The sequence below is a fragment of the Gambusia affinis genome, linkage group LG10, assembly GCF_019740435.1.
Source record: "Gambusia affinis linkage group LG10, SWU_Gaff_1.0, whole genome shotgun sequence".
Taxonomy (NCBI): Eukaryota; Metazoa; Chordata; class Actinopteri; order Cyprinodontiformes; family Poeciliidae; genus Gambusia; species Gambusia affinis.
The window spans coordinates 5,182,529-5,208,579 of record NC_057877.1 but is presented as its reverse complement, the minus strand read 5'-3'; the positions used below and the strand labels follow the sequence as shown (position 1 = coordinate 5,208,579).

Sequence of the window (26,051 nt, the reverse complement as noted above, 5' to 3'; positions counted from 1 at the left end):
CTTATATTGTTAATCTAATGTCTACACCAATGAAAGTTTTAATTGTGAAATGGCCAAGTTTACCCAAGATTGTTTTCTTCTCTCTGCTCCCCTTTCACTCATATACAAGTGTTTATAAGAAAATGTGAGAACGGATTAAACTTTTTAAATTTAAATGGGGTGAACGAAATGATCAGCTGATGGATTTGACCTTTTCAGGGAGCCGTTGTCAGACTGCCTTAAACACGTCGATCTGATCCCTCCCTTCAACCGGATGCTTTTGGAGGTGACGTTCGGGAAGTTGTATTCCTGGGCGATCCAAAATGTTCGCAACATCCTGCTGGAGGCCAGTGCCCGCTTCAAAGAGCTGGGTGAGTGCTGGGAGAAACGTCTGAGTGGATCATCACCTTCAGCTACATATGCTCACGAGTACAGCTGCAGCCGATGATTATTTTTATAATCGATCACTTTATTTATTTATTCTGACTATTAATTGGATAAAAATGTCACTTTCTGCAGATTATTTAATCACTTCTCTTTAACTTTTTTTTTTTTTTTAACAGAATTTTAACCAAGTGAAGCTAATACTATGATTCACTTGGTGAAGCTGAGTTTTAAACTGAGTTTTGGGTAGTCAGTGAGTTATGGTCAACGGTTTCAAACGCAACATAAAAAAGAAGTTCAAGATACATAACCGTTGAGAGGTTTGTCTTTAAAAGAGCTTTTATCAATCAGCCTCTCTGGGATTTGTTTTTTGTGATTGTTTCCAATCAAAATCACTTTTATTATGGTCCCACTGTAGAAACATTTGCAAGGTATTTTGATAATTTTTTTCCTCATTTAAACACCTTTCCAAATCTACACTTAGAAGAAACAAAAGCAGTTTAAGTTTTCTTGTGCCGTGGCATCATTGACTTTATTACGAGAATCTGTTGATTTTTACATACCAGACATCATTATCCAATGATTTGCTGTTGGATGTAGGTGTGCAGCCGGTCCCTCTGCAGACCATCACCAACGAGAACCCGGCCGGACCAAGCCTCGGCACCATTCCACAGGCCCGCTTCCTCCTGGCCATGATCCACATGCTGTCCCTGAAGCACGGCTCCAACAGCCTCAGCCTCTTGCTGAACTCTGGCCTTCTGGCCCTCACTCAGAGCATCCTCAAGCTTATCGGTGAGTTTTCACCCGGTGACCCGGAACAAGTGGATTTATGAACCAACCTGAGTTCCTGTTTTATGCTGCCGATGTTTGTAGGACCCAGCACAGACAGCAGCGAGGAGGACCTCAGTTTGTGCGCTCACGGAGGCTCTGCCACGGTCCTGGAAGAGTCCAGAAAGGAGGCGGCCCCCGCGCCTCTGCCCGCTTCCGGCCCAGAACTCGCCGCCATGATGAAGATCGGCACCAGAGTGATGAGGGGGGTGGACTGGAAATGGGGCGATCAGGTAAATAAATGCTTTTATTTTTTAATTGTGGTTAATTTCTGGCTGTGTAATTAATTAATTGTATTTTAATTGACAAAATAAGCAACATTTTCAGTTCAAGATCCCTTTTTGCTGCTGAATTCTTGAATTAATAGACATGTGAGATCAATAACAAAGATATTTAATGTTTTTAATCTGTTATTTAAGTTAATTAATCATCAAGTTGTTGCAAAATACTTCTGTATTTAGTTGGCTTTCAAGTTTTTCATTATCAATTACGGAACTACTTTAAAGAAATATATATATACAAACTGTAGACGCTGACATTGGCTGTGGGGACGTCTGTGCTGCTGCAACATGTTTAGCAGTAAGATGCTATTTTAGCTTGAGTAGCTACACTAATAAGCTAACTCCTCTTAGCACAACTTGAACACAAAAGTCTTATTTCAGCGTCCATTAGATAGTAAAAAAAAAAAAAAGAACACCCAGTGGGCCAAGAACAGTGACTGCGTTGTCCGTCGCTGTTCACGGATGTCACTTGTTCGTCAGAATTGCAACACGAAGGTATTTTATGTACTTTGTATGTAAAAAAAAAAAAAAGCGATTAATTGCATTAAAATCTGTGATTAATTAATTAAAATGAACACGTTAAGGCCCCGGCCCTCTTTTTATTGTGTTCAGTTTAAACGATTTAAGTCTTCACTGTCATTCCAGGACGGGCCCGCTCCCGGTCTGGGCCGGGTCATCGGAGAGCTGGGCGAGGACGGCTGGATCCGGGTCCAGTGGGACACCAGCAGCACCAACTCTTACCGGATGGGCAAAGAGGGCAAGTACGACCTGAAGCTCGCAGAGCCGCCGCCTGCCGCCCATCCCACCGCTGAGGAGTCGGACACGGAGGACGACACAGGTCAGTGTGCGCGTCTGACCGCAGGCAACACACGGACATCAGAGTGGGAGCTGTAACACGGCTTCCTCCTTGCTTCAAAGAAGGCGAGCTGATAGAGAAGAGCGGCCACCCAACAGCCATGATGTTGACCAGCACCGTCAACCTGCTGAAGACGCTCTCTCTGTCCGCTGGAATGTACGCCGAGGTCCTGCAGATGGACGCCATTCGGACTCTGTGCGGACTGCTGAGGATGCTGGTGGAAAGCGGAGTTAATGACAAGTCGAGTAAATAAACTCCTCATGATGATTGCAATTTAATTTTTATTACATTTTTTTTAAATTGGAGATCTTTTTAACAGGAATTGATTTTTGGTGTCAGGTTGTCACTCCCACAGGCTGGTGTCTCGGGAGCAGCACCGCAGCTGGTGCACTCTGGGCTTCATCCGCAGCATCGCCCTCATGCCTCAGATGTGCAGCACCCTGAGCACCTCCGCCTGGATTGGCCTTCTCATCCGAATCGTAGAAGGCCACCAGTCCTTCAACGCCATCACTCTGCAGAGACAGGTTGGTTAGCCGGATGTGGACGCCGGATTAAATTTAGCTATTGTTGTCAGCTTGGAAAGCAGAAGCTACAATCCATAAAGGTTTTCCAAATTCTTTTAGCATTGAACTCAATGAAGCTTAAGTGTAGGATAAAACAAACACCTGCTTTTAAAATTAGTTTTATTGTAAGTGTGACTTGTTTTTTTGTTTTGTTTTTTTCTTCTGTGTTTTGGAGCAAAATTGTATATTTTTAACTCCAAAAATAAAGCAAAAATATTTACTTTATGAATATTTATAAATATATTTTATAAATATATTATAATATAATATTATTATTATTATATTAGTTGGTTATGAATGAAGTCATAACTAACTCCAGGACCAAAAGTTTAGAGAAAGAAATTTGTGACCCTTCCCATCTTTTAAGCTGTGTTTTTTATGGAACAGTGGCTGTGAAAAGGGATTTTATTAATTTAAAGCCAAATGGTTAAAAAAATTCACATTTTAGCATGTGAATGCTAATCACTAATAACTTTAGCGATTAGCATGTAAATGCTAATCACTAATAACTTTAGCGATTAGCATGTAAATGCTAATCACTAATAACTTTAGCGATTAGCATGTAAATGCTAATCACTAATAACTTTAGCGATTAGCATGTAAATGCTAATCACTAATAACTTTAGCGTTTAGCATGTGAATGCTAATCACTAATAACTTTAGCGTTTAGCATGTGAATGCTAATCACTAATAACTTTAGCAATTAGCATGTGAATGCTAATCACTAACAACTTTAGCGATTAGCATGAATAGACATGAACAGCAGTCTTTCTTGGTGTGTTCACATCTTTGAAAAGTCTTTAAATTCATGCATGTGACTCCAGATGTTTGAGGCTACCACTAACTGCTAACATACCCTTGCTATCTAGCTAGCTTTTTAGATTTTTTTATTCTACCATGGATAAGTGCAAGTTTATTACCAGTTACCTGGATAAAGTTCATAAATTTCTGTGTAGGCTCAGGTCTTACATTCCATTCACACTGGTCTTAAAAAGGTCTTAAAGTCTTAAATCTGAGCTGGTGAAACCAGCAGGGATTTCAAACTCATTTTGTGGCAAAATATATTAATAAAATTACCCATTAACATATTGTTAAAATATTATAGTTTTCTCTGCAACAAATGAGTACTTCTTAAATTGTAACTATTTGTTTTTGCATCGCTGTAATTTGAGTTCATACAGATGAAAACTGGTTTGATTTGACTGGGAAAATAATATTTAAGTACACAATTATCTTAATGTTCAATTTATGTGACCCTCAAGAGTCCAGAGGGCCACATAAACGGTTATGGCATGGCGGATTTGGCTTGTGGGCCTCGAGTTTGACACCGGAACCTTACAGAATGTATATCTTCTCCATAAATCTTAAAATTTTCAAACTAATTTCTAAATCTAAGACGTTTCATAACAGATGGAGGTCTGAAAGGATAAAACGGAGACATGTTGCTTTAATACATTTTCCCTTCCTAGTATCTCCTAAAGTCTTGCTCTCTCTCTCGCTCTTTCACAGCATGCAAATCTTGACGTGTTTTAGAAAACAGAGTTTCCCACAACCAGGCAGTTACTGGTCAGGGCCAATCAAGCTGGAAATTCTGTTCTGGTTACAACCCAATGTCTTGTTACATTTCTACTCAGAACTAAATTTTTTATTTAGGAAAAAGGGAAAACATGGTCAGTCTCCTCAAGCACGTCTAAAAGCACCCAAAAAACTTAATCTGTATAACAAACTCTGAGTTTTCTCTCTGTTGTAAACAGATCCTGGCACTGAGACTCCTCCAAGCAGTTCTGCCTTCATGGGACAAGACCGAACGCTCACAGGATATGAAGTTCCTGGTGGAGAAACTGTTCAGTTTCTTAGGAAGTCTTCTAAGCACCTGCTCCTCAGACCTGCCACTTCTCAGAGGTCAGATGAGTTTTATGTTTAAACTTTTTGTTCCAATTCTTAGTTTTATGTTTATATATATATATATATGTATATAGTTGCATATATTTTAAAATTGTTTAATGTCTCCACAGAAGGTTCCATAAGAAGGAGGAAGTCCCGCCCACAGGCTTCTCTGACAGCCACTCACAGCAGCACGCTGGCGGAGGAGATTGTGGCTGTGCTGCGCACGCTGCACTCCCTCGGCCAGTGGAACAGCCTCATAAATGATTACATCAATACTCAGCTAGGCTCCATCGGTGATATTATGGCCGGCTGTCAGTCTGAAGCTGTAAGAGTTGCTGCTTTCATAGATTCAGCTGATTAATCCAGTCAGAAAAAAAAAAAAGGGTTTCATGGAACATTTCCTTCACGCTATTTTCATCCCAGTGTTTCCTGGAAGAGTACTTTCCCGACTCAGACGGTCCCCGGGTCTGCCGCCTGATGGCGGTGCTGGCTGTGATTGGCGGGATCGACGGGCGCCTCAGGCTGGGTGGGCAAGTCATCCACGAGGAGTACGGAGAGGGAACGGTGATGCGCATCACCCCAAAAGGACGCATCACGGTCCAGTTCCACGATATGAGAACCTGCAGGGTTTGCTTGCTCAGCCATCTCAAACCGGTATGAAAGACTTTTAATTGCTTCTCTGTTCGCAGAGCAAACAAACAGATTAATTTTATCTGCTGACTGTTTTCCTCAGCTGCCTGGCGTGGCCTTCAGTGTGCAGAACCTGCCTCTGAATGAGCCCATGTTGGCCGTTTGGGCTCAGCTGGTCAGCCTGGCTGGCAGCAAACTGGAGAAGCAGCGCATAAAGAAGTCCCTCAGCCGAGGACTTACAGGTACTGGAGGCAAATCTTTGTAGCTGCGTTTCCTTTAACTGTAGAATTAGACAGAATAGAGGAGCTGATGTTGTGCAGCACAAACCACATGGAGTCCTCGATGCCCGGCTGTCGCAGGTTTGATTCCTGGCCCAGCAACCTTTGCTGAATGTCTTCCCCCTTCTCTCTTTACCCAGTTTCCTGTCAATTCACTATCAAATAAAGGCCACTAGAGCCAATAAAACCTTTAAAAAAAAAAGAATTAAATGAAATAATGAAATCAAAGCAATTTCGCATCACACATTTCATAAAAAGTTGTTTCATTCCAAAATTCAAGCTGGAATGACACAACTTATCATTCCAGTTTGAACAGACTTGAATGGAATGACACAGCGGCTACGTATGCGGAGTTCCAAAATTGCTGAGCACCGCATACGTAGCCGCTCCCAAGTAGGCGGGGCTTGTCGCTCCAATGGCTGAATAAGATGCTGACATCTGCTCTGATATGCTGATAGATGATGAAAGCTAGCGCCATGGCTCAATTTCATCTAAGTGTTTAAATTTGTCATTTTTAATGACTTATCGCTTTAAATGGCATATCCACGTGTGATTTTAATTTAATTAATGGAAACACCACAACTGCTCATGGAGGTACATGAGTAGACTTTATGTCTTTTTTTTAAGACATTAGCAGAATATAGCCAAAGATTTACACACATTTGTAATTGAAACGTATTTACCGTCAAACTGATCAATCATGATACTAAGTAAGCAGATATTGCACAGGCATTTTTTACAAATTGTTTCGTAATAGTAAAGTTTGATTGATGTATTGATTATATATAATTATGTTTGCAGCTGACCAGGTGGACATCCATCTCCTGCGCTGCCAGCAGCTGAGACTTTACATTTTAAAAGCAGGCCGAGCTCTGCTGTCCCATCAGGACAAACTCCGACAGATCCTCTCCCAGCCAGCAGTCGTTGACATGGGACCCAGCCCCAGTGGTAACATATTGATATATATTATTGATTTATTGCCTGGTCCTAATTTGAAGCTTTTTTTTGGCGGTGGGAAGATTTGGTGTTTTCTTTTCGTTTGAAACAATTATTGTTAATGAAAGGAAAACGCGTTTACTTAACAGAAAATGGGTTTTCTTCCTATGAATTATTTTTTTTAATGTCATAGTGAAGCACTTCATTCCTTTTTTTCTACAAACTGCCAATTTCTAAAGAGTTTTTGTGAGAATAAATACAGGTACATTTAGCCCGCCGCTGAGCAGAAATGTGACATAACACTGGGATTTTGCTGAATTTTCAAACCTACTTCTACGCAGACGATCCGGTGGCGACGTCCCCTGATGTCGGGGACTTGTCCCCTGAGGGCCCGCTGCCCCCTCTGATCCTGCTGCAGCAGCTCCTGGCTGCTGCCACTCAGCCCTCGCCTATCAAAGCCATTTTTGACCGACAGGAGATGGAGGTACATGAGTAGACTTTACTTCAATCAGCTGGTCAGCAGTAAATCGGACCTAGCTTTGTGCGCTGCATTCAGATTGACCTCTGCTCTTGTACCTGTACCTGTGTGTGTGTGTGTGTGCATGTGTAGGCAGCAGCTCTGGCCGTGTGTCAGTACCTGGCCGTGGAGTCGGCCCACCCGTCCTCTCCGCTGTTTGAGGAGAGCAGCTCCAGTGAGGCCACCACGCCCGTCACCATACAGCACGTCAGACCCCCCAAGCAGAAGAAGCAGAAAACCTCCCCTGTGCCTCCCTTACCCATTGTCCTCCAGCTGATGGAAATGGGCTTCCCAAGGAAAAACATAGAGTTTGCCTTGAAGTCTCTGTCTGGCACCACAGGCAGTACCTCTGGTGTCCCAGGTAGATCGTCATGCCGTGTATCATTTCATTAAATAAATAAAAGCTTTTAAATGTGCATCTTGATCGTAACTGAGCTCATACATCAGGCGTGGAAGCGCTGGTGAGCTGGCTGCTCGACCATCCCGACGTCCACTTCACCGAGCTCTCTGATGCCGACACCGTGTCTGATGAGTACTCAGACGAAGAGGAGCTGGAGGAGGCAGAGCCGGCCTTCTCCGTTGTACGTTTCCTTTTTTTCCCTTCAATTTACACATCTTTTTGTCTTTTAAAGCTGGGATTAGATGGAACTCCCCTTCTTCTTCCCAGTGCTACTATTGCCATCTGCAGAAAAGCGACACTTGGTCAGAAACAACCAATCAGAGCCTTTCATATCCTCCTCCTTACTCTCTGTTATACGACAGCTAGTTCTCCACAAAGAAGCCTGTGATGCATGCTCAAGCTAGTATGCTCAAGCTACGTAGCTTGAGCATACATGCTCCGATGACGACAGATAAACAGTTTCCTGGAATGTCAAGTTGTTTCTCCACTTTTAACAGTTAGCAGGACATACACAGGATTGATTGACAGCTCTAAGACCCTCCTGCTATCTCAGATTGCTTATTTTTGATCGAGACCAGTGGATTATGTCAGATGGCAATAGTGGCACTGGGAACAAGTGGAGAAGCTCCTTTTTTTTCTTCTTTTTTTTTTTTTACCTGTCTGAAATTGTCATGACATGGTGACAGTTTTAAAAAACTTTAAAAAAAAGATTTTTTGGTAAAAGTTACATTCTGCAGTTTTAAGTGCTATTCATGACAGGAAGTACTGATGGATTGCTCCTCTCTGCTACATTAGCCTGCGGGGGCTGTGGTGACTGAAAGCCAGACTTTTAAGAAGAGGTCAGATTTCCAAACCAACGATGATTATGCCGTCTACGTGAGAGAGAACATCCAGGTGACGTTCTGCCTGAGCAGAGTTGTTTAAACTGCATCAAGGGATGAACCAATCTAATGACGGGGTTATTTTTGGCTTCCCCCGCAGGTGGGGATGATGGTGAAGTGCTGCAGAACGTATGAGGAAGTGTACGAAGGAGACGTTGGGAAGGTGATCAAGCTGGACAGAGATGGACTTCATGACTTGAACGTGCAGTGCGACTGGCAACAAAAAGGAGGAACGTACTGGGTTCGCTACATCCACATTGAGCTGATTGGTATGCGTTTGCTCATTTGAAGGAAACTTGAAAATGGTTTTTTAGTATAACAACGTACACCGTTGTTATACTTAAAAACCTTGGCTTGTATTTCCAGGTTTCCCACCTCAAAGTTCACCCTCTCACATAAAAATTGGCGACAAAGTTAGGGTGAAGCCCACAGTTACGACGCCAAAGTACAAATGGGGGTCCGTAACACACAGGAGTGTCGGGGTAGTGAAGGGTAGGTCTGATTTGGTTTTAGGGTGTGTGATCTCTGTCTGGCATTGTTTGGAACTAAACTCTGTTCACCGCTCACAGCTTTCAGTGCCAATGGAAAGGATGTGATTGTGGACTTCCCACAGCAGTCCCACTGGACTGGTCTGCTGTCTGAGATGGAGCTGGTACCCAGTGTTCACCCTGGCGTGAGGTAACTTATAGTCTAGAAAATCTGGTAGTAGCATTGGAATTTCTTCAGGGGCTGAATACAAATTCGGCACACTTTTCAGATTGTTAAAAAAATTTGAAAACCATGTATCATTTGTATTTTCTTTCACCATTACGAACCATTTTGTGTTGGTCTGTCACATAATATCCTGTTAAAATAAGTGGAAATTCTTATTGTAATTTGGGAAAATGTAAAACAGTTTCATACTTTTTCCTCTTACTGCATCTCTCCATGTTATTCAAACGTCAAAACCTCTTGCTGCCCACAGGTGTGACGGCTGTCAGATGTTTCCCATTAACGGCCCGAGGTTCAAGTGCAAAAACTGTGACGACTTTGATTTCTGCGAAACCTGCTTCAAGACGCGCAAACACAACACCAGACATTCCTTTGGCCGGATCAACGAGCCCGGTCAGTCTCGCTTTCCCGCCGACGTAGCATCCGTCCTGCACGTTGTTCGGTCTTTGAGTTGTTAACTTTCTTCCTCACTGCCTCCAGGCCAGTCTCCAGCCTTTTGTGGTCGTTCGGGCAAGCAGCTCAAGAAGCACCACAACAGCCAGCGCGGGATGCTGATCGATGACTGGTCCCGCGCCGTTAAGAACCTCAGCGTATCGTCCTCCGTCAACCAGGCGTCCCGCCTCATTGACGGCAGCGATCAGTGCTGGCAGTCCTCCGGCTCACAGGGAAAGGTAAGCTGTGGCTCGACATTAGTACAGCTTTTCAGTTTAAACTTTGTCCCGATCAGGATTTTTCTTTTTTCTGAAAAATACTGGAATCATTTAAGAGTATTGGAGTCAATTAAGAGTACAATTTGTCTGTTACATACAACATGAAAATCAATGCTAATCAGATACATAGACACTCTGTAGCTTTGAAGGCTAACATTATATTTATAATTCAGCTTGTATGCTGATTTTTTTTTCTATACTATATTTTGTCGGATTAAATAGAAGTTTGGATTATGGATTAATGGATTATCTTATCTTTCCTTAAAATGACATACTATTTTAATTAATATTACCTCATATGATCAATATTAGTTGAGTTTTGCTCCTTGTTGAGGTGCTAAGCTAATGCTACCATTTTAATTCTCTGTTTTGATATAACTTGTTGATAATTCAACGTATCAGTGCATTTTCAGTTAACCTTTTTCAGGCAGAAAAACTACAGAATGTTTTATCTTTTTTCCTGCTTCATGAATTTAGAACTTTGAACGTCATACAGTTTAAAGACGAGGGGTTTCAGCTGCTTTCTGCACATCTCTTTACTACTAACTTTATGTAGATGGGTGTGTTGATCTGATAACATCATATTTAAAATGTTTTTTCTGATAAAATCAGACTTCGCACCAATTACCAGTGCCAGGGATTAATTTTAATTGGGTATACTGACACCGAACATTTAAATATGATTCCATCTGGCACAACTGCATCTTAAAACATGTACTGACAGGATTTTATGTGTTTTTTTTTTTTGTTTTTTTTTTTCTTTTTGGTATGTTTGTTTCTGTTTTATTTTTTGTGGGGCGGGGTTTGCAGCACTGGATTCGTCTCGAGCTTTTCCCAGACGTTCTGGTCCACAGGCTGAAGATGATCGTAGACCCAGCAGACAGCAGCTACATGCCCTCACTGGTGGTGGTTTCAGGTGACTTCAGATGAATATTAAATGCAAATAAATACTTATCTGTTTTGCTTGGAACTGTTTCCTGTTTGATTTCTCTTAACAAATGTGTTAACTTTGTTATTTTGAGGCGTCTCCCAACTGTCTTTGAAATGCATTGTTGGAATTAAATGAAGAATAAAAAATATGTTGACACCGATACAGATATCTGAGGTTTAGTATCGGCTGATACCGATCTGATACAGAAAAACAGAGCTGAATCGACTGAAAATGTGTCTTTTTAAAAAAAACATGGACAAAAATGTACTGAATTACAAATTTGATAACTCTGCACCAGTAAAGAACTCTAATATTTTCACAAGCTTAGTCAAATCTGTAAAAACGACACAACTGGAATTTGTTCATTCAGTGCAATTCACAGTATAACAGCTAATTAAAACATAAATAAAAAGAAATTGAAACTGAAAAATACAGTAGGTTTACTGCTGTGATCAAACATGTAAAAATCAAAACAACCTTTGAAATGGTTCAGAAAGTGGAATTATGAATTCTAAATTTCATGTTGGCTAAATAATAAAGCATGATGTTGCTCAGAGCACAGCTTAGAATTAGACTGACTAGATTTGTCCTTATGGATCAGGCAGCTGATCAAGAATTATTTTCAATAGCTGGACCGATACAGATATTAATATCAGATCGGTACGTCTCTCTTCAAAACTGAAAATGTCTTACTATGCATTTCCTCTCCAGCCCCCTTTTGTTCTAATTTAAGATGGTGTAAGCAGCAGTGTTTGCTGATCATTTTTATTTGCTCTATTACCAGGTGGAAACTCTCTGAATAATTTAATCGAGCTGAAGACGATTAACATCAACCCCACAGACACCACCGTCCTCCTGCTAACCGATTGCACCGAGGTTGCTAAACTTCCAGATGCTCTTATTGGTCATTTCCTTGAGTTTTCCAATCTTTTAAAAAAAATTTTTTTACCACTTCTCACCCATCAGTTTCACAGATACATTGAGATTGCGATCAAGCAGTGCCGTAGCTCAGGCATAGACTGCAAGATTCACGGACTCCGCATGGTAGGACGCATCAGAGCTGAGGATGAGGACCTGGCCACTGTGCCCTTCTTGGCATCCGACAACGAAGAGGAGGAGGACGAGAAAACCACGGCTGGAAGGTGAGGTGGCCCACACTTCTTACTGGCGCAGCCAACACGCTGCTCTTATTTATTCGATGATTGAGGTGGTAGTGTGTTTATTTTCTTTTGCCGCAGTCTCGCTCGGAAGAAGTCACCAGGACTGGAGTCGGCAGCCAGCATCAGGACCAAAGTGTTCGTTTGGGGGCTGAATGACAAGGACCAGCTGGGAGGACTGAAGGGCTCAAAGGTGGAGTTTAAATGAACAATAATTCTTACACACAAAAATCGTACCAAATATTTCTGGTCTAATTCCTAGTGCAAATATGTTGGTACACTTAAAATACGACAAAGCTCACCTACAGGAAATAGAGTTTTGTTTTACGTTAATAATTCCTTAATACTGATAAGTACTGCTGTTAAGTGAAACAATCTGTCAGTGGAACAAGACATTTTTCCCTTATTATGAGTTATGATATATGAAAATGTCTACTCTCTGCTGAAAAGTGAATACTCAGATTTATCAACATTTTTATCTTAAATGCAAATGTGTTGTAAAATAGGCTATAACTCAAATATTAAGCAGTATTGATAAAGAAGCAGCAATTTGTCTGTTTATATAAGAATATCGTAGCATCTTTAGGTCTATGATATTGACAGTGTTTTGTTTGATCAACTCTTCACTGATCACTTTCAAACAAGTAACTCAGGCTGTATTGTTTGAATTGAAGATGTTAATTTCTAAAAACAATCCATTTTCTTCTTCTTAACAATTGTGAAGTGTTTTGTGTTTTCTACATTATAAAATCCCAATAAAATGCAGGCCCATTCAATAAATAAAAAATAAATAAAAAGATTAAAACTTCAATTTTTAAAGTGAAACATATTTTATAGAAAGACTGCACACCGATGGATGTTTGAAAGACTTTATTTTTGATAATTTTGATCATTTTCCATTTACAGCCCATAAAAACATGACATTTAAAGTTATAACATCATATCAAACCAGTGAAAAATAAAACAAAACATTTTTTGTTTTTTCCAAGCTTTCCTTAACATGACTAAACATACATGAACAATCGTACATGGACAAAAATACAATACGATAAGATAAAAATAATAGGAGAGGTGGTGTACACTAAACATGAAAATAACTAACATTATTATTATTCAAATTAGTAAATAGTGTCACACATGTTCTGGACAATTGACCACGATCAAGTTTTCCCATTTAAACCAGATCTTTTCCAATTTTGCATGTACAAAAAGTACTTTTTTTTCCCCATTCTAAATAAATCATACATGATCTGGAGCCGGTCATCCAGGGATTAAACTTCTGTGCTCAAACACTTCCTTGTTATAGCTTTTCAGGCCGCTAAACCTAAAAATGCTTATTTATACCAAGGTCTAAATAAGCATTTAGACCTCCGAGTCCACGTCCACTGAGTGCAAAAATCCTAATAAAACTGATCCCCCTTTGGGGCGTGCTGTGGTGGCGTAGGGGATAGCGCGACCCACATTTGGAGGCCTTCAGTCCTCGACGCGGCGGTCGCGGGTTCGATTCCCGGACCCGGCAACATTTGCCGTGTGTCTTCCCCCCTCTCTCTCCCCGTTTCCTGTCAGCCCACTGTCATGTAGGGACACTAGAGCCCACAAAAAGACCCCCTGGAGGGGGAAAAAAACAAAACGAAAAACTAATCCCCCTTAAAAGGAATTTGCATGCCTATGATTAAAAAGACATTTTTAATACAGAAATGTGGACTTAAAGCAACACATGTTCAACACCTGTTTAAAAATCTTCATTTTTATGAAGTCTTTTTTTTATTCTGATAAACCAGTCTCTGTACATTAGTTTGTTGCTGTGACAAAATGCCGAACATTTCAAGTGTTGTAAATCAGTTTGCTTGGCATTGCGTGTCTCTTTAAGGCTCTTGAACCCATGCATACGTTCCCTTGCAGATCAAGGTCCCCTCCTTCTCTGAAACCCTCTCTGCTCTCAACGTGGTGCAGGTAGCCGGCGGTTCCAAGAGTCTCTTCGCAGGTAAAACTGATGAAACCTTTATTTTCTCTTTGGCTCCTCCTGTATTATGTTTTGTTGGTGACCGCTGATCCATGTTTGCAGTGACCGTGGAGGGGAAGATCTACGCCTGCGGAGAGGCCACCAACGGCAGGCTGGGTCTGGGCCTCTCCAGCGGGACCATCCCCATCCCCCGTCAGATCACGGCACTGAGCAACTACGTGGTGAAGAAGGTGGCCGTGCATTCAGGCGGGCGCCACGCCATGGCACTGACCGTGGACGGGAAAGTGTTTTCCTGGGGGGAAGGAGACGACGGCAAGCTGGGGCACTTCAGTAGAATGTGGGTTTTTCTGACATGAACGTCATTTCTGCCTGTGAGGGATTCAAAATGCTGAAGAAGCATCTGACCTCTCCCTCAGGAACTGTGATAAACCCCGGCTGATCGAGGCTCTGAAGACCAAGCGCATCCGGGACATAGCCTGCGGCAGCTCCCACAGCGCCGCCATCACCTCCAGCGGGGAGCTGTACAGCTGGGGCTTGGGGGAATATGGCCGCCTCGGACACGGGGACAACACCACCCAGCTGAGGCCCAAACTGGTACGTGCTCCTCCTTTACTGGCCCCATCACCTTACAGAGCTTTCTCACTCAGCTCTTATGAGACACCTGTTGGAATTAGTCAGATATTTGTAGATTTTGTTTTGCACAATGTATATTCATGCATAGACCAGTGGATCAATAAATTATAAATCACATTATAAATTAAACTCCATAATTTTCATCTGCATGTTTTTTCTTTTCTTTTTCTTTTCTCTACTACTTCCCAAAATGGATGATAAAAGTCTTCAGTCTGGTGATTTGGTCTCAGCCAGTCCTTTTTCTGAATGACAATTTTATTTGCAGAGACTTCATAATTTATTTTATTTATTGTTTTTGTTGTTTTTATTTATTTTAGATATTTAAAATGTTTTCCATTTCCAGAGTTAAATGTTCATTAGTGTTTAAAGTTTACTGATCTTTGTGAATGTGTTCTTGCATTATTGTGCCGTTTTAAAATTATATCACTTGTAAACAGTCTCAAAACAATATTATTGTTTATTGCAATAAATTCTGGGACAATTTGTCATCCAGCAGAATTTATTGTGACAGAATTTGTGTGAACGGGCGGCGCAGGACCAATGATGTGTTTTTGTGTTTCTGTCTTGCAGGTGAAAGTGCTGCTGGGCCACAGAGTCATCCAGGTCGCCTGCGGGAGCCGGGATGCTCAAACTCTAGCCCTGACTGATGAAGGTATATCTGTTCCGACCTCTTGTCTATTTTGGCCAAATAGACAATTGAACATTTTAGGTTTAAGATTATGTAACGTCAGTCAGAAGTACATCTGTTCTGATCTGAACAGAGACCATGCACTTTCTTTAGCCACTAAGAAGATCCTAGAATAATTCTGGCTTGATATATGACCGCTCTACTTATCTAAAACGGTGAAGTTTGATCCATTTCTTGGCATGGACGTGGATTTTATTGTAGTTTGTAACATTTTAATTAGAGTTAGAAACTTGACGTTGGCTTGTTTTATCAACCCCAAAACAGGCAGTGGAATCATTGTCTGGTATTTACACCATACTATGTCCAAAGTTTCAGTCATCTGCCCCAAACTGTCCCCTCTAATGATATGAAATTGTTCAGGACGTTTAGGAACAAGCCGAGATTCAATAAAGGAGCAGTATTATGTATGTTTCAGGCACATGGAGCCATTTCATCGCACAATCAAGTAGCTATGTAAACTTCAGTTGTTAAAAAAATGGCATACATATCTGACATGAAAGAAATTTGACTTAACATTTTGACTCTTTGAAATTGTCTCTCTAAGAAGCTCCTACACTTTCTGACAATGATAATTTTAACCTTCTGTGTGGATGCGAAAGAATTTACATCAAATTCAACCTTGGTCACCTCGTTTTAGGCATCAAAGTTTATCACATTTGTACGTTCTGTCATCATCCCAAACTACAAGAAGATACATTGGTTTACATCAAATTCAACCTTGGTCACCTCGTTTTAGGCATCAAAGTTTATCACATTTGTACGTTCTGTCATCATCCCAAACTACAAGAAGATACATTGGCATTCCATTGCCATGGAAACCGCACACGTTTCTGCGTGACATTGTTTGAAAACTGACTTGGAGAAAACAAGCTGCGTTGCGTTTGCATCTGTTTTGCCAGGCTTGGTGTTCTCCTGGGGCGACGGGGACTTTGGAAAGCTCGGCCGTGGCGGCAGCGAGGGCTGCAACATTCCCCAGAACATAGAGAGGCTCAACGGACAGGGAGTCTGCCAAATCGAGTGCGGGGCGCAGTTTTCCCTGGCGCTGACCAAATCTGGAGGCGTCTGGACCTGGTAAGACTACCAAACATTACCTAGAAGATCAAACGTCTTTTATCCATATTGGCAGAGAAAATTCATATTGCCTTTTTTTTTTTTTTCCTCCACCTAACAGGGGCAAAGGTGACTACTTTCGATTGGGCCACGGTACCGATGTCCATGTGCGGAAGCCCCAGATGGTGGAGGGACTGAGAGCGAAAAAGATCGTCCATGTCGCTGTTGGAGCTCTGCACTGTCTGGCTGTTACAGACACAGGACAGGTTGGTAGTAATCACTGCAGTTCTGCTTTACCCTGTACAGTCCTGCATGAGGTTTAAATGGAAATACAAGACATTTAGTTGCTTTGGAGTAAAATCTTGTGTTTCTGTATAAGGTGTATGCGTGGGGAGACAATGACCACGGCCAGCAGGGAAACGGCACCACCACGGTTAACAGGAAGCCCACCCTGGTTCAGGGCCTGGAGGGACAGAAGATCACTCGAGTGGCGTGTGGCTCTTCCCACAGCGTTGCCTGGACTACCGTGGATGTGACCACGCCCTCGGTTCACGAGCCGGTCCTCTTCCAGACTGCCAGGGACTCCCTGGGAGCCTCCTATTTGGGTAATTCCTCCTTTCCATGTGTGAAGTTAAGACGTCTCTATGGGGCTGACAGGGAACAGTCTTCATCTGCTTCTCTTGAAGACTCGTTTAAAAATTTTTAAGAGAGTTAATGGCATCGTCTGTAACTGTGTATTGAGAAAATAAGCCATAGGTTCAATTTAAAATCTCTTTTTGCTGCTAAATTATTGGATAAGTGGACAACAACCAAAATATTTATTGTTTTCAATTTGTTATTTAGGCTTTCCAACCATCAGATTGGTGCAAAGTTTTATAATTTCCATTTAGCTTTCAAGTGTTTCAGAAACTCCTGATCATTCATGGATCTTCTTTAGAAACACGGACTGTAGACGCTGACATTAGTGTTTGGGACGTCTGTGCTGCTGCGACATGTTTAGCATTGAGTTGCTATTTTAGGCTTGATTAGCTTCACTGATAGGCTAACAGTTGTCAGCACAACTTGAACACAACAACAGTCTTTTCCAGCGTCCAATCAGACGCTGATTTATGGAGCAAGAAATCAGAGCACATGATACTAAAATTACAAAGTTGGAGTTGTCTTTACTCAAAAACAGTTTTGTAACAAAGGCACTTTCACTGAGTTAAAGTTTTCTTTTAGCTTCCAACAGACTTACCACAATGTCAATCTGAACATTGTGATTTGGATCACATTTAGTCCAGCCTGGTTCAATAAAAACCCGTCCAAACTGGCGCAGCTTTTCTGTCCTCGTAAATATCGTTGTGCATGTCTTTGTTTTGGTTTTCCAACATCACAGGTGTCCAGTCAGAAGGCGACTCATTGACAGTGAGCAACAAGATGAGCGGGCAGAGCAGTGCCAAGCCCAACCGACCCTCGCTGGCCAAGATTCTCCTGAGTCTGGACGGCAACCTGGCCAAACAGCAGGCTCTGTCCCACGTTCTGTCGGCTCTGCAGATCGTGTATGCGAGGTACGCTGTCTCCAGGGACCTAAAACTCCCACAAACAATGGGAGTCGGCCGTATTTCCGCCTGTTAGGGGCGTAGTAGCTCTAATGACGGGATGTGCGGTGTGGCTGCCCTTAGGGATGCGGTGGTTGGTGCTCTGATGCCAGCCAGCATGATCCTGCCAGCAGAGTGTCCTTCCAGCTCTCCCATTCCCCCACTGGATTCTTCCTCATCCTCCTGCGTCAGCGACGAAGAATGTCCCCCCGTCCCCGCTGAAGCCGAAGAGCGGGTCAGCCCCAGCCCTTGGCAGGACAAGAAGGGGGAGGTCAGGAACACTAAACCGGAACGCTTCATCTTCATTTCATGCGGATAATTTCCTGTTGAAGCACGGAAAGGTTTCTGATTGGACCAAAGTTTAGTCTTTGACAGTGGGACGTTTTCTGTGTTTGTGTGTGATCAGGCGGCATCCTCAGAAGACGCAGTGACCCCGTCATCAGCGGTGACTCCGTCAGCCTCCGGAGCCTCCGCCCGTCCCTTCATCCCCGTCACAGATGACCCAGGAGCCGCCAGCATCATTGCCGAGACCATGACCAAGACCAAAGAGGTCAGCTGCTAAATGTCCACCTCTCCATTAATCCATTTATCCACCCTTCCATTTGTTTAGTCATCCATTCATTCTTCTGTCTGTCGACCAATCCGGTTGCATTGACCTGCCTCATCAGCAGCCATTAAAATCCCATGTGAATTAGAGGAGGGCAACATGGACTGGAATTTTTAGGATGATAAATTGTGGTGATGGTGGTAAAAGTGACAATAGGAACTATTTTTATTACTTTTTCATGACTGTGACCTTTGCTGCATTTTCTTTACGCAAAGCTTTGACAGTGTTATGCTAACGTAAAAAACAACAACACAATTTTGCAATTGCATTGTTTCCATTAAATGCAATTAAAATTACACATGAATAAGTTTGTTTATGCAATAATTCATTTAAAAAAAAAGCTTGCCACGCCATCATCATCTTACCACTTCCTGGGGTTTGCTTTGTGGTTTGCGCCAGCGGCAACATCTGGTTGGCGACCACGTGACTCGTGTGATGCGAAAGAGTGTTTCCATTGCAGTTTTGTGAAGTAAAATAATTTTAGTACAACCGAAAAATCACATCATCATAGCACCAAAAACTTTTTAGCAATAAATGAGTTTTTTGTTTTTTTGTTTTGTTTTTTGAAATTGGTGTGTTTCCATTAAGCAAATTTACTTTCAAAATGTCATATTGCGCAATCAGGTGGCCAATGCAAATCCAGCTCTTGTGATATGATTTATGTAAGGATTTAAGGAAAATATTACAAATAACTTCACAGAACCTGACTTCATAAAATCCAAACGGGACCTTTCAGTATCTCCTAAAATGGGAACCACGAGACCCGTGGACATCTGAATCTGGAATTTTATCATAAACTTGTGTGAACCTTGATTTATTAAATTTTTTTCTTTTCTGTTGAACGTTTTCTGTCAGGACTCTGAGAGCCAGAGTAAGGTCGCCGGTCCCGAGCCTCAGTACCTGGACGAGTTCACCAGTCTCCTCGTTCCCGACGACACTCGGGTGATCGTGGACCTGCTGAAGCTGGCCGTGTCCTGCCGCTCCGGGGACAAAGGGAAGGAGGTTCTGTCGGCCGTGCTGTCTGGCATGGGGACGGCTTATCCACAGGTAACACGGCGGATCCTCCCGACTCAGACGGAGGGGCTTCGGGGCTCGTCGTCCTCACGTTCTCTCTCTGTCGTTCAGGTTGCCGACATGCTGCTGGAGCTCTGCGTCACCGAACTGGAAGACGTTGCCACGGACTCGCAGAGCGGCCGCTTGTCCTCCCAGCCGGTCGTCGTGGAGAGCAGCCATCCGTACACTGACGACACATCCACCAGCGGGACTGTCAAGATCCCAGGTACGAACGCATCCCGAGGAGAAGAATCACTTTGAAGGCGGGACGAATCAATTAGTGAAATAATTTTCAAGTAAATTAGTAATTGATGAATCTTTATCTGGATTATACACTAAAAAACCTGCCGTTCAGAGCAGAACAGATATTAAAACCAAGCCTGCACCAAAAATAGATACATTTTCTGTTTAGGATAAGGATAAGACAAACGATGTCTATAAATATGTTCTCCCCAAAACTCCTCAAATGGGTTGTTTTAACTTAACCCGGTTCAAAATCTCCTTTTAAGCATCTTTTGTTATGCATCAGTTGGTTTAAATCATAAACAGATCCGTTCTGCACTGTATCAATAAGTCAAGCAGAAAGGCCTGAGGTTTTTACATTTTGATGTTAACATTTTTTTTAGCTGCAGATGCGTTCACCAAAGGAACGCTGTTATAGCATTTTAAAATAAAATGCTTTAGCAGCAAATGCGTTTACATTGTTTTAAAAAAAGTCTTAATTACTAAAATAATTGTTAGTTGCAGCCCTATTTTTAAAGCCTAATAAATCACCTCCTCTTTGTTTGGAAGGTGCTGAAGGTCTAAGGATAGAGTTCGACCGGCAGTGTTCAACCGAGCGGCGCCACGATCCGCTAACCATCATGGATGGAGCCAACAGGATCGTCTCCGTCAGATCGGGTAATCGGAGGAGGATGCTTTACCTCACTGAAACACAAAAGAAGAGATGAATGAATCATAAAATAATGCTGCGCATATTTCAGGTCGAGAGTGGTCTGACTGGTCCAGCGAATTAAGGATCCCAGGAGATGAACTCAAATGGAAGTTCACCAGCGACGGATCAGTGAACGGTTGGGGCTGGCGCTTCACCGTCTACCCCATCATGCCGGCTGCTGGTGAGCGGACATTTTTATTTACCAGTTCAAACGACAAAAGATTTAATTATGGAAGAAGATTAGGGCCACTGAAAGAAAAAATTGACTTTTTGTCTCAGAAAAAGAATTATTTTTAGACAAGCGTAGTTTTAAACGGGCTTTTAACAGGGATAAAAAGCAAGTTAACAAATCCTTCCGCCAGGGCTTGTAAGTCTTGTTATAAATGGCAAAATTGTTATAAGTATTGTCATTCATAATACAAACAAATCAGTTATGTGATTATTTTTCATATACTAACAACTTGATTGATGTGCACCTCAGAATGTTTTGTTTTTTATTTTAATTTTGACAGATTAAAACAGAAGTAGAATTCTGAGGAAAAAAACATCAGGATTGTATTTATTTATTTTATGGTGGCCCTAGTCCTCTGTGACTGAACTCGTCTTTTCTCCTCTTAGGTCCCAAAGATTTGCTGTCTGACCGCTGCATCCTGTCCTGCCCCTCCATGGACTTGGTCACATGCCTGCTGGACTTCAGGCTCAACTTCGCCTCAAACCGAAGCATCGTGCCGCGCCTCGCTGCTTCCCTTGCTGCCTGCGCCCAGCTCAGTGCGCTAGGTCAGCACCTGATGATCCTACTAATTCATAATTGTCTGAATATTTACATCATTTCTTAGATACAAGTTTATATTTGGAGTGTTAAAGTGAAAAATGATGGTGAGATTTAAGTGAAGTCTGTTTCATGCACAGCTGCTGGACACAGGATGTGGGCGCTGCAGCGTCTGCGTAAGCTCCTGACCACAGAGTACGGTCAATCCATCAACATCAACAGGCTGCTGGGGGACAGCGAGGGCGAGGCCCGCTCCATTGTGAGTAAAACTTATTGTTAATATTATTATTAATGTTTTAGTTTGAGAATGTTTTCTATTAGTTGTAGTTTTGCCACAAAGATAAACAATAATTTTTGTGCAGTACCTTTTATTGTCACCTTCCAAAAATAATGGCCTAAGTCATTCTGTTTTAACCATCCTTTGAATAAAAAGAGGTGGTGATTATTTTTTTAATACATTTTTCTTTTTGCTTTTCAAAAAAGTATTATTTATATTTTAGTAGCATAGTTAAGTAAAATAAGTAAAATAAGCGATCTTAAATAGCTGACTTATTTTACTGGCCCACTAGTTTGCTAGTGATGCCATGTTTAATGGTGTATGAAGTGATGTAAATCTATTTCAATTCCCTCAGAGTTTCACTGGCAGTGCTCTGGCCGCCCTCGTGAAGGGTCTCCCCGAAGCTCTGCAGAGGCAGTATGAGTACGAGGACCCCATCGTCAGGGGAGGAAAGCAGCTGCTTCATAGTCCGTTCTTCAAGGTATGCTGCGGCATCGGAGATATCGACACGTATGCATGCGTCTGTCGAACTAATTCTGACTCGTTTATCCAGGTTTTGGTTGCTCTAGCTTGTGACCTTGAGCTTGACACGCTTCCCTGCTGCGCCGAGACCCATAAGTGGGCCTGGTTCCGTCGGTACTGCACCGCCTCCAGAGTGGCCATCGCCCTCGACAAGAGGACGTCTCTACCTCGAGTCTTCCTGGACGAAGTAAGTCCACTGAGGCTGTGGGGACATTTAACATTTTTGAATACAAACGACAGAAAATATTTTCACAAAGTGAATTTTGTTTCAGTCACCTCTGCTTTGATTCGTACAACGGAGTCCACATATTCCGAAAATTAAAAATTCCAAAACCAAAAATTTGATTCGTTGCCCGGCCGAAACCTTGAAATGTCCGTAACAAGCGATTTCCTTTCCTCCGAAGGTGACAAAGAAAATCCGCGAGCTCATGGCGGACCACGAGACCATGAACGGACTTCACGAGAGTCACGATCTGTTCAAGCGGGAGCACGACGAGCAGCTTGTTCAGTGGATGAACCGGCGGCCCGACGACTGGACCCTCTCCGCCGGAGGCAGCGGGACCATCTACGGCTGGGGCCACAACCACAGAGGCCAGCTGGGGGGCATCGAGGGGGCCAAGGTCAAAGTTCCCACGCCCACCGAAGCGCTCGCCACGCTGAGGCCGGTTCAGCTCATCGGCGGAGAGCAGACTCTGTTTGCAGTCACGGCTGATGGAAAGGTGTGTCTCCTCCGCTTAATCCCACCTGACCTCACGAAACTTTTGCGAACGGCGCACATTTCAGCCCTAATCGACTTTATCTCGATCTTCAGCTTTACGCTACCGGATACGGAGCAGGGGGCAGGCTGGGGATTGGTGGCACGGAATCGATGTCCACACCAACGTTACTGGAGTCCATCCAACACGTCTTCATCAGGAAGGTGGCGGTGAACTCCGGAGGGAAGCACTGCTTGGCGCTCTCCTCCGAGGGAGAAGTGTACTCGTGGGGTGAGGCCGAGGATGGAAAGCTGGGCCATGGGAACAGAAGGTAAAAACTTTTGAAACTCAAGGATGACTTTAACTTCAAATAGCTGGTCTTAAATAGAGATGCTCAGATCAGGCTAATAATGATTGCTAGCGAATCAGAAAAATGCAAAATACAGGTTCTTCAGCATTTTACATCACCATTTTCTTTCTTGTTTTGTTTTTGGCCTGCCGTTCTTCCACCGATTCTGTTTCACCAAATTATTGGTGCATCTTTTGTCATAAAGTATTGACGCAAACTAACATTGTTGCCTGATTGGAGCTCAAACCAGTATAAAAGGTTTTGCTTCTACAGTAACTGGGATTCCTCCTCACTTCCCAGTCCCTGCGACCGTCCTCGTGTAATAGAGTCCCTGAGAGGAGTGGAGGTGGTGGACATCGCTGCCGGCGGCGCGCACAGCGCTTGCATCACCGCCAGCGGAGAGCTCTTCACCTGGGGCAAAGGTCGCTATGGACGTCTGGGCCACGGCGACAGCGAGGACCAGCTGAAACCCAAACTGGTCTGTTTGTTCTCGCTCTCCGTCTCTCTCGCCGTGCTCCAGTTGTTGCTGGCCGAACGATAAATAATTCCCCGTCTGTGTTTGTTCTCCAGGTGGACGCCCTCCAGGGTCACCGGGTGATTGATGTTGCCTGTGGCAGTGGGGACGCTCAGACGCTGTGTCTGACCGATGATGACATGGTCTGGTCTTGGGGCGACGGGGATTACGGGAAACTGGGACGAGGAGGAAGTGACGGCTGCAAAATCCCCATGAAGGTGAACCAGAGTTACAAATGAAGCTTTTAGTTGTTTTACTCTAAAATAAACCTGCTCACTAATATATCATGAAACTTTTAATGTTTTGGTATTTTTGTGTGGGGGGGGGGGTTCAAATTGGTTTGTTTTAACTTCGTACAGAATTTAGACAAGGTGTATAGGTGTCTGTAAAATATTTATAGGGTTAGCAGTGTTTCCCCCGGTACATTGTAAGCCTGGCGGGCCACCAGGCTTACTTATTTTTTAATAATTTCTTTTTGTTTCTATTTTCTTTAAGGCTTTACAGTCTGTGTTCAGGTATTAATCTTCCAATCTTTTAATAACACGTAATTATCAAGTGATATTTTCAAACTTTCTGCCAACTTTAAACATTTTTTTTAACTCAAAAAGACGACAGGGTGCTGAATGCACCCCGAGCACCAGGCTTAGCAAGTTTTCTGGGGGGAAAGCTCGGGGTGAAGGTTCAAATGAACAGAAACAATAGCAACGCAAATTTGTGTGTGGTGTTTTCTAAATACAGTGCAAAAAATATACTTTGCAAAGCAAAATCCATTTTACGGTAGGGTTGAGAAATTGCAAACAAATTAAAATTTCCAAAGGGATTTTGAAAATAAAGTATCAGTTTTGCCACACTGGTATCAATCCAATACTGATAATGACCAAGTTATTAATAGAAATAGATAGCAGTACAACTGCAAAAAAGGGAGAACCAGGAAAAGATCCTCACTTTCCACAAATGACCTGCTATGCTAATATATTTCATAATATTTATTGCTAAATATTGAGAAAGTGATCCTTTAAATGTAGTATATACAATCACACACACTAAGAAGCTGTTTTTCCCATTTTTGTAGGATTGTTTTATCGTAATTAAAGATATATTTATTCTGAATATGTTAGCTAGTATTTAACCAACGTTTAAACAAGTTTGGCCTGAACATTGTGATTTATTTGTTTATTTTTTTTAAGAAAAGCTGACTCTGCCTGCATTTTTCTCACACTATTATTTCACTGGCTGTGATTTCCAGTTTTGTAAAGAATCTTCCTGTGTTGGATATCTGTCACAAAAAAAGAAGAGGTGTTTTAAATGAGTCGCCGTAGCAACACCATACATCTCATTATCAGATCAGACGGCTTTACTCTGCTGTTTGCCAGCCTGAGATAAGGATTGATTGGGAGCTCAAAGACAGACGATGCGTTCAGGGTGAGAAAAATGGCTCCTGCTGTCACAATCTTAATAAGTGAGCGCGGACAGAGTCCGGTGGCTGTGGGTAATAAATCAGACTCTCTTCACCATCAACACCAGGCTGTTTTTTGGAATGCTTCCCACCTTCTGACTCATTGCGGCACAAAAATGCAACTAGAAGGAAGCGTCATTTCATTTAACATGAAGCCTGTCTTTAATGCGTGAGCCATATAAATAACCTGCTCTCATTTACAAATGCATCGCATTGCTTCATGTTGATTCTAAAACTATTATTTCAATGATGTTCAACCCGTAGATTGACTCTCTCACCGGCCTGGGAGTGGTGAAAGTGGAGTGCGGCTCTCAGTTCTCGGTGGCGCTCACTAAACCCGGAGCCGTCTACACGTGGTGTGTATGACATCTGTTGCATGCAGACCTGTTTGGTCCCGGTGGTGGTGTTGTTCCTTGACTGAACTTGGTCCTGTGTTTGTGTTCGACTGAAAGGGGAAAAGGGGACTACCATCGGCTGGGCCATGGCTCTGACGACCACGTGCGGCGGCCCAGGCAGGTCCAGGGGCTTCAGGGGAAGAAAGTCATCGCCATCGCCACGGGGTCTCTGCACTGTGTTTGCTGCACCGAGGACGGTAAGACCATCTACTTTCCACAGATGTTTTGGTCTGCCCAAACCAAGGGTCAGCCACCTTTACAACACTAAGGCATCATTCACACCTGCCCTGTTTAAACTAGAACTTTGATGGCGCTGTAGTTTGTTTGCTTAGAAAGTTTGGTTTGTTTGGGGAAGTGTGAATGCGCAGTCGAACCAAAAAATGCAAACTCTGGTCCGCCTAAAGACGTAGGTCACAGTTTGGTAGAAATAAAGTCTGCCGTGGATAGAAGTGAACTGGAGACCACTCCAAAAGCAGGAAGTAGACTGAAGCACAGGGCATTCTGGGTAGATGCAACCAAAACGAACATGAGTCTGGTGCTAGTCGGAGAAACAGCTCGTTGTCTTTTAACAGAGACAAAAGAGAAATCCTACACTAACATTGATGCTACTCCAGTTTTGTTTGTGCTCAGTGTCTTC

At 42.7% G+C, this 26,051-nt stretch overlaps 1 protein-coding gene across 4 annotated transcripts in view; it reads left to right on the top strand.

The window, feature by feature from the left end:
- Positions 1-26,051, top strand: part of herc2 (HECT and RLD domain containing E3 ubiquitin protein ligase 2) — a 74,782-nt gene that overhangs the window by 40,805 nt on the left and 7,926 nt on the right. For 3 of the 4 annotated variants that reach the window (XM_044128861.1, XM_044128864.1, XM_044128862.1), the window contains exons 34-81: positions 199-350; positions 964-1,155; positions 1,237-1,424; positions 2,118-2,310; positions 2,391-2,573; positions 2,668-2,852; positions 4,646-4,793; positions 4,907-5,103; positions 5,202-5,432; positions 5,512-5,650; positions 6,488-6,634; positions 6,964-7,106; positions 7,233-7,500; positions 7,587-7,720; positions 8,335-8,433; positions 8,521-8,689; positions 8,787-8,912; positions 8,990-9,098; positions 9,385-9,524; positions 9,612-9,802; positions 10,652-10,757; positions 11,557-11,648; positions 11,739-11,914; positions 12,011-12,122; positions 13,832-13,913; positions 13,995-14,229; positions 14,309-14,486; positions 15,096-15,177; positions 16,113-16,284; positions 16,385-16,529; positions 16,643-16,868; positions 17,642-17,813; positions 17,928-18,114; positions 18,250-18,393; positions 19,306-19,497; positions 19,576-19,729; positions 20,296-20,403; positions 20,487-20,618; positions 21,056-21,214; positions 21,347-21,465; positions 21,839-21,964; positions 22,037-22,192; positions 22,410-22,724; positions 22,817-23,031; positions 23,350-23,527; positions 23,620-23,781; positions 25,284-25,375; positions 25,472-25,611. In XM_044128861.1, the coding sequence (XP_043984796.1) occupies positions 199-350; positions 964-1,155; positions 1,237-1,424; positions 2,118-2,310; positions 2,391-2,573; positions 2,668-2,852; positions 4,646-4,793; positions 4,907-5,103; positions 5,202-5,432; positions 5,512-5,650; positions 6,488-6,634; positions 6,964-7,106; positions 7,233-7,500; positions 7,587-7,720; positions 8,335-8,433; positions 8,521-8,689; positions 8,787-8,912; positions 8,990-9,098; positions 9,385-9,524; positions 9,612-9,802; positions 10,652-10,757; positions 11,557-11,648; positions 11,739-11,914; positions 12,011-12,122; positions 13,832-13,913; positions 13,995-14,229; positions 14,309-14,486; positions 15,096-15,177; positions 16,113-16,284; positions 16,385-16,529; positions 16,643-16,868; positions 17,642-17,813; positions 17,928-18,114; positions 18,250-18,393; positions 19,306-19,497; positions 19,576-19,729; positions 20,296-20,403; positions 20,487-20,618; positions 21,056-21,214; positions 21,347-21,465; positions 21,839-21,964; positions 22,037-22,192; positions 22,410-22,724; positions 22,817-23,031; positions 23,350-23,527; positions 23,620-23,781; positions 25,284-25,375; positions 25,472-25,611 (7,691 nt within the window). The remainder of the gene's footprint in view (positions 1-198; positions 351-963; positions 1,156-1,236; positions 1,425-2,117; positions 2,311-2,390; positions 2,574-2,667; positions 2,853-4,645; positions 4,794-4,906; positions 5,104-5,201; positions 5,433-5,511; positions 5,651-6,487; positions 6,635-6,963; positions 7,107-7,232; positions 7,501-7,586; positions 7,721-8,334; positions 8,434-8,520; positions 8,690-8,786; positions 8,913-8,989; positions 9,099-9,384; positions 9,525-9,611; positions 9,803-10,651; positions 10,758-11,556; positions 11,649-11,738; positions 11,915-12,010; positions 12,123-13,831; positions 13,914-13,994; positions 14,230-14,308; positions 14,487-15,095; positions 15,178-16,112; positions 16,285-16,384; positions 16,530-16,642; positions 16,869-17,641; positions 17,814-17,927; positions 18,115-18,249; positions 18,394-19,305; positions 19,498-19,575; positions 19,730-20,295; positions 20,404-20,486; positions 20,619-21,055; positions 21,215-21,346; positions 21,466-21,838; positions 21,965-22,036; positions 22,193-22,409; positions 22,725-22,816; positions 23,032-23,349; positions 23,528-23,619; positions 23,782-25,283; positions 25,376-25,471; positions 25,612-26,051) is intronic. The other variant, XM_044128863.1, reaches the window with a different exon arrangement.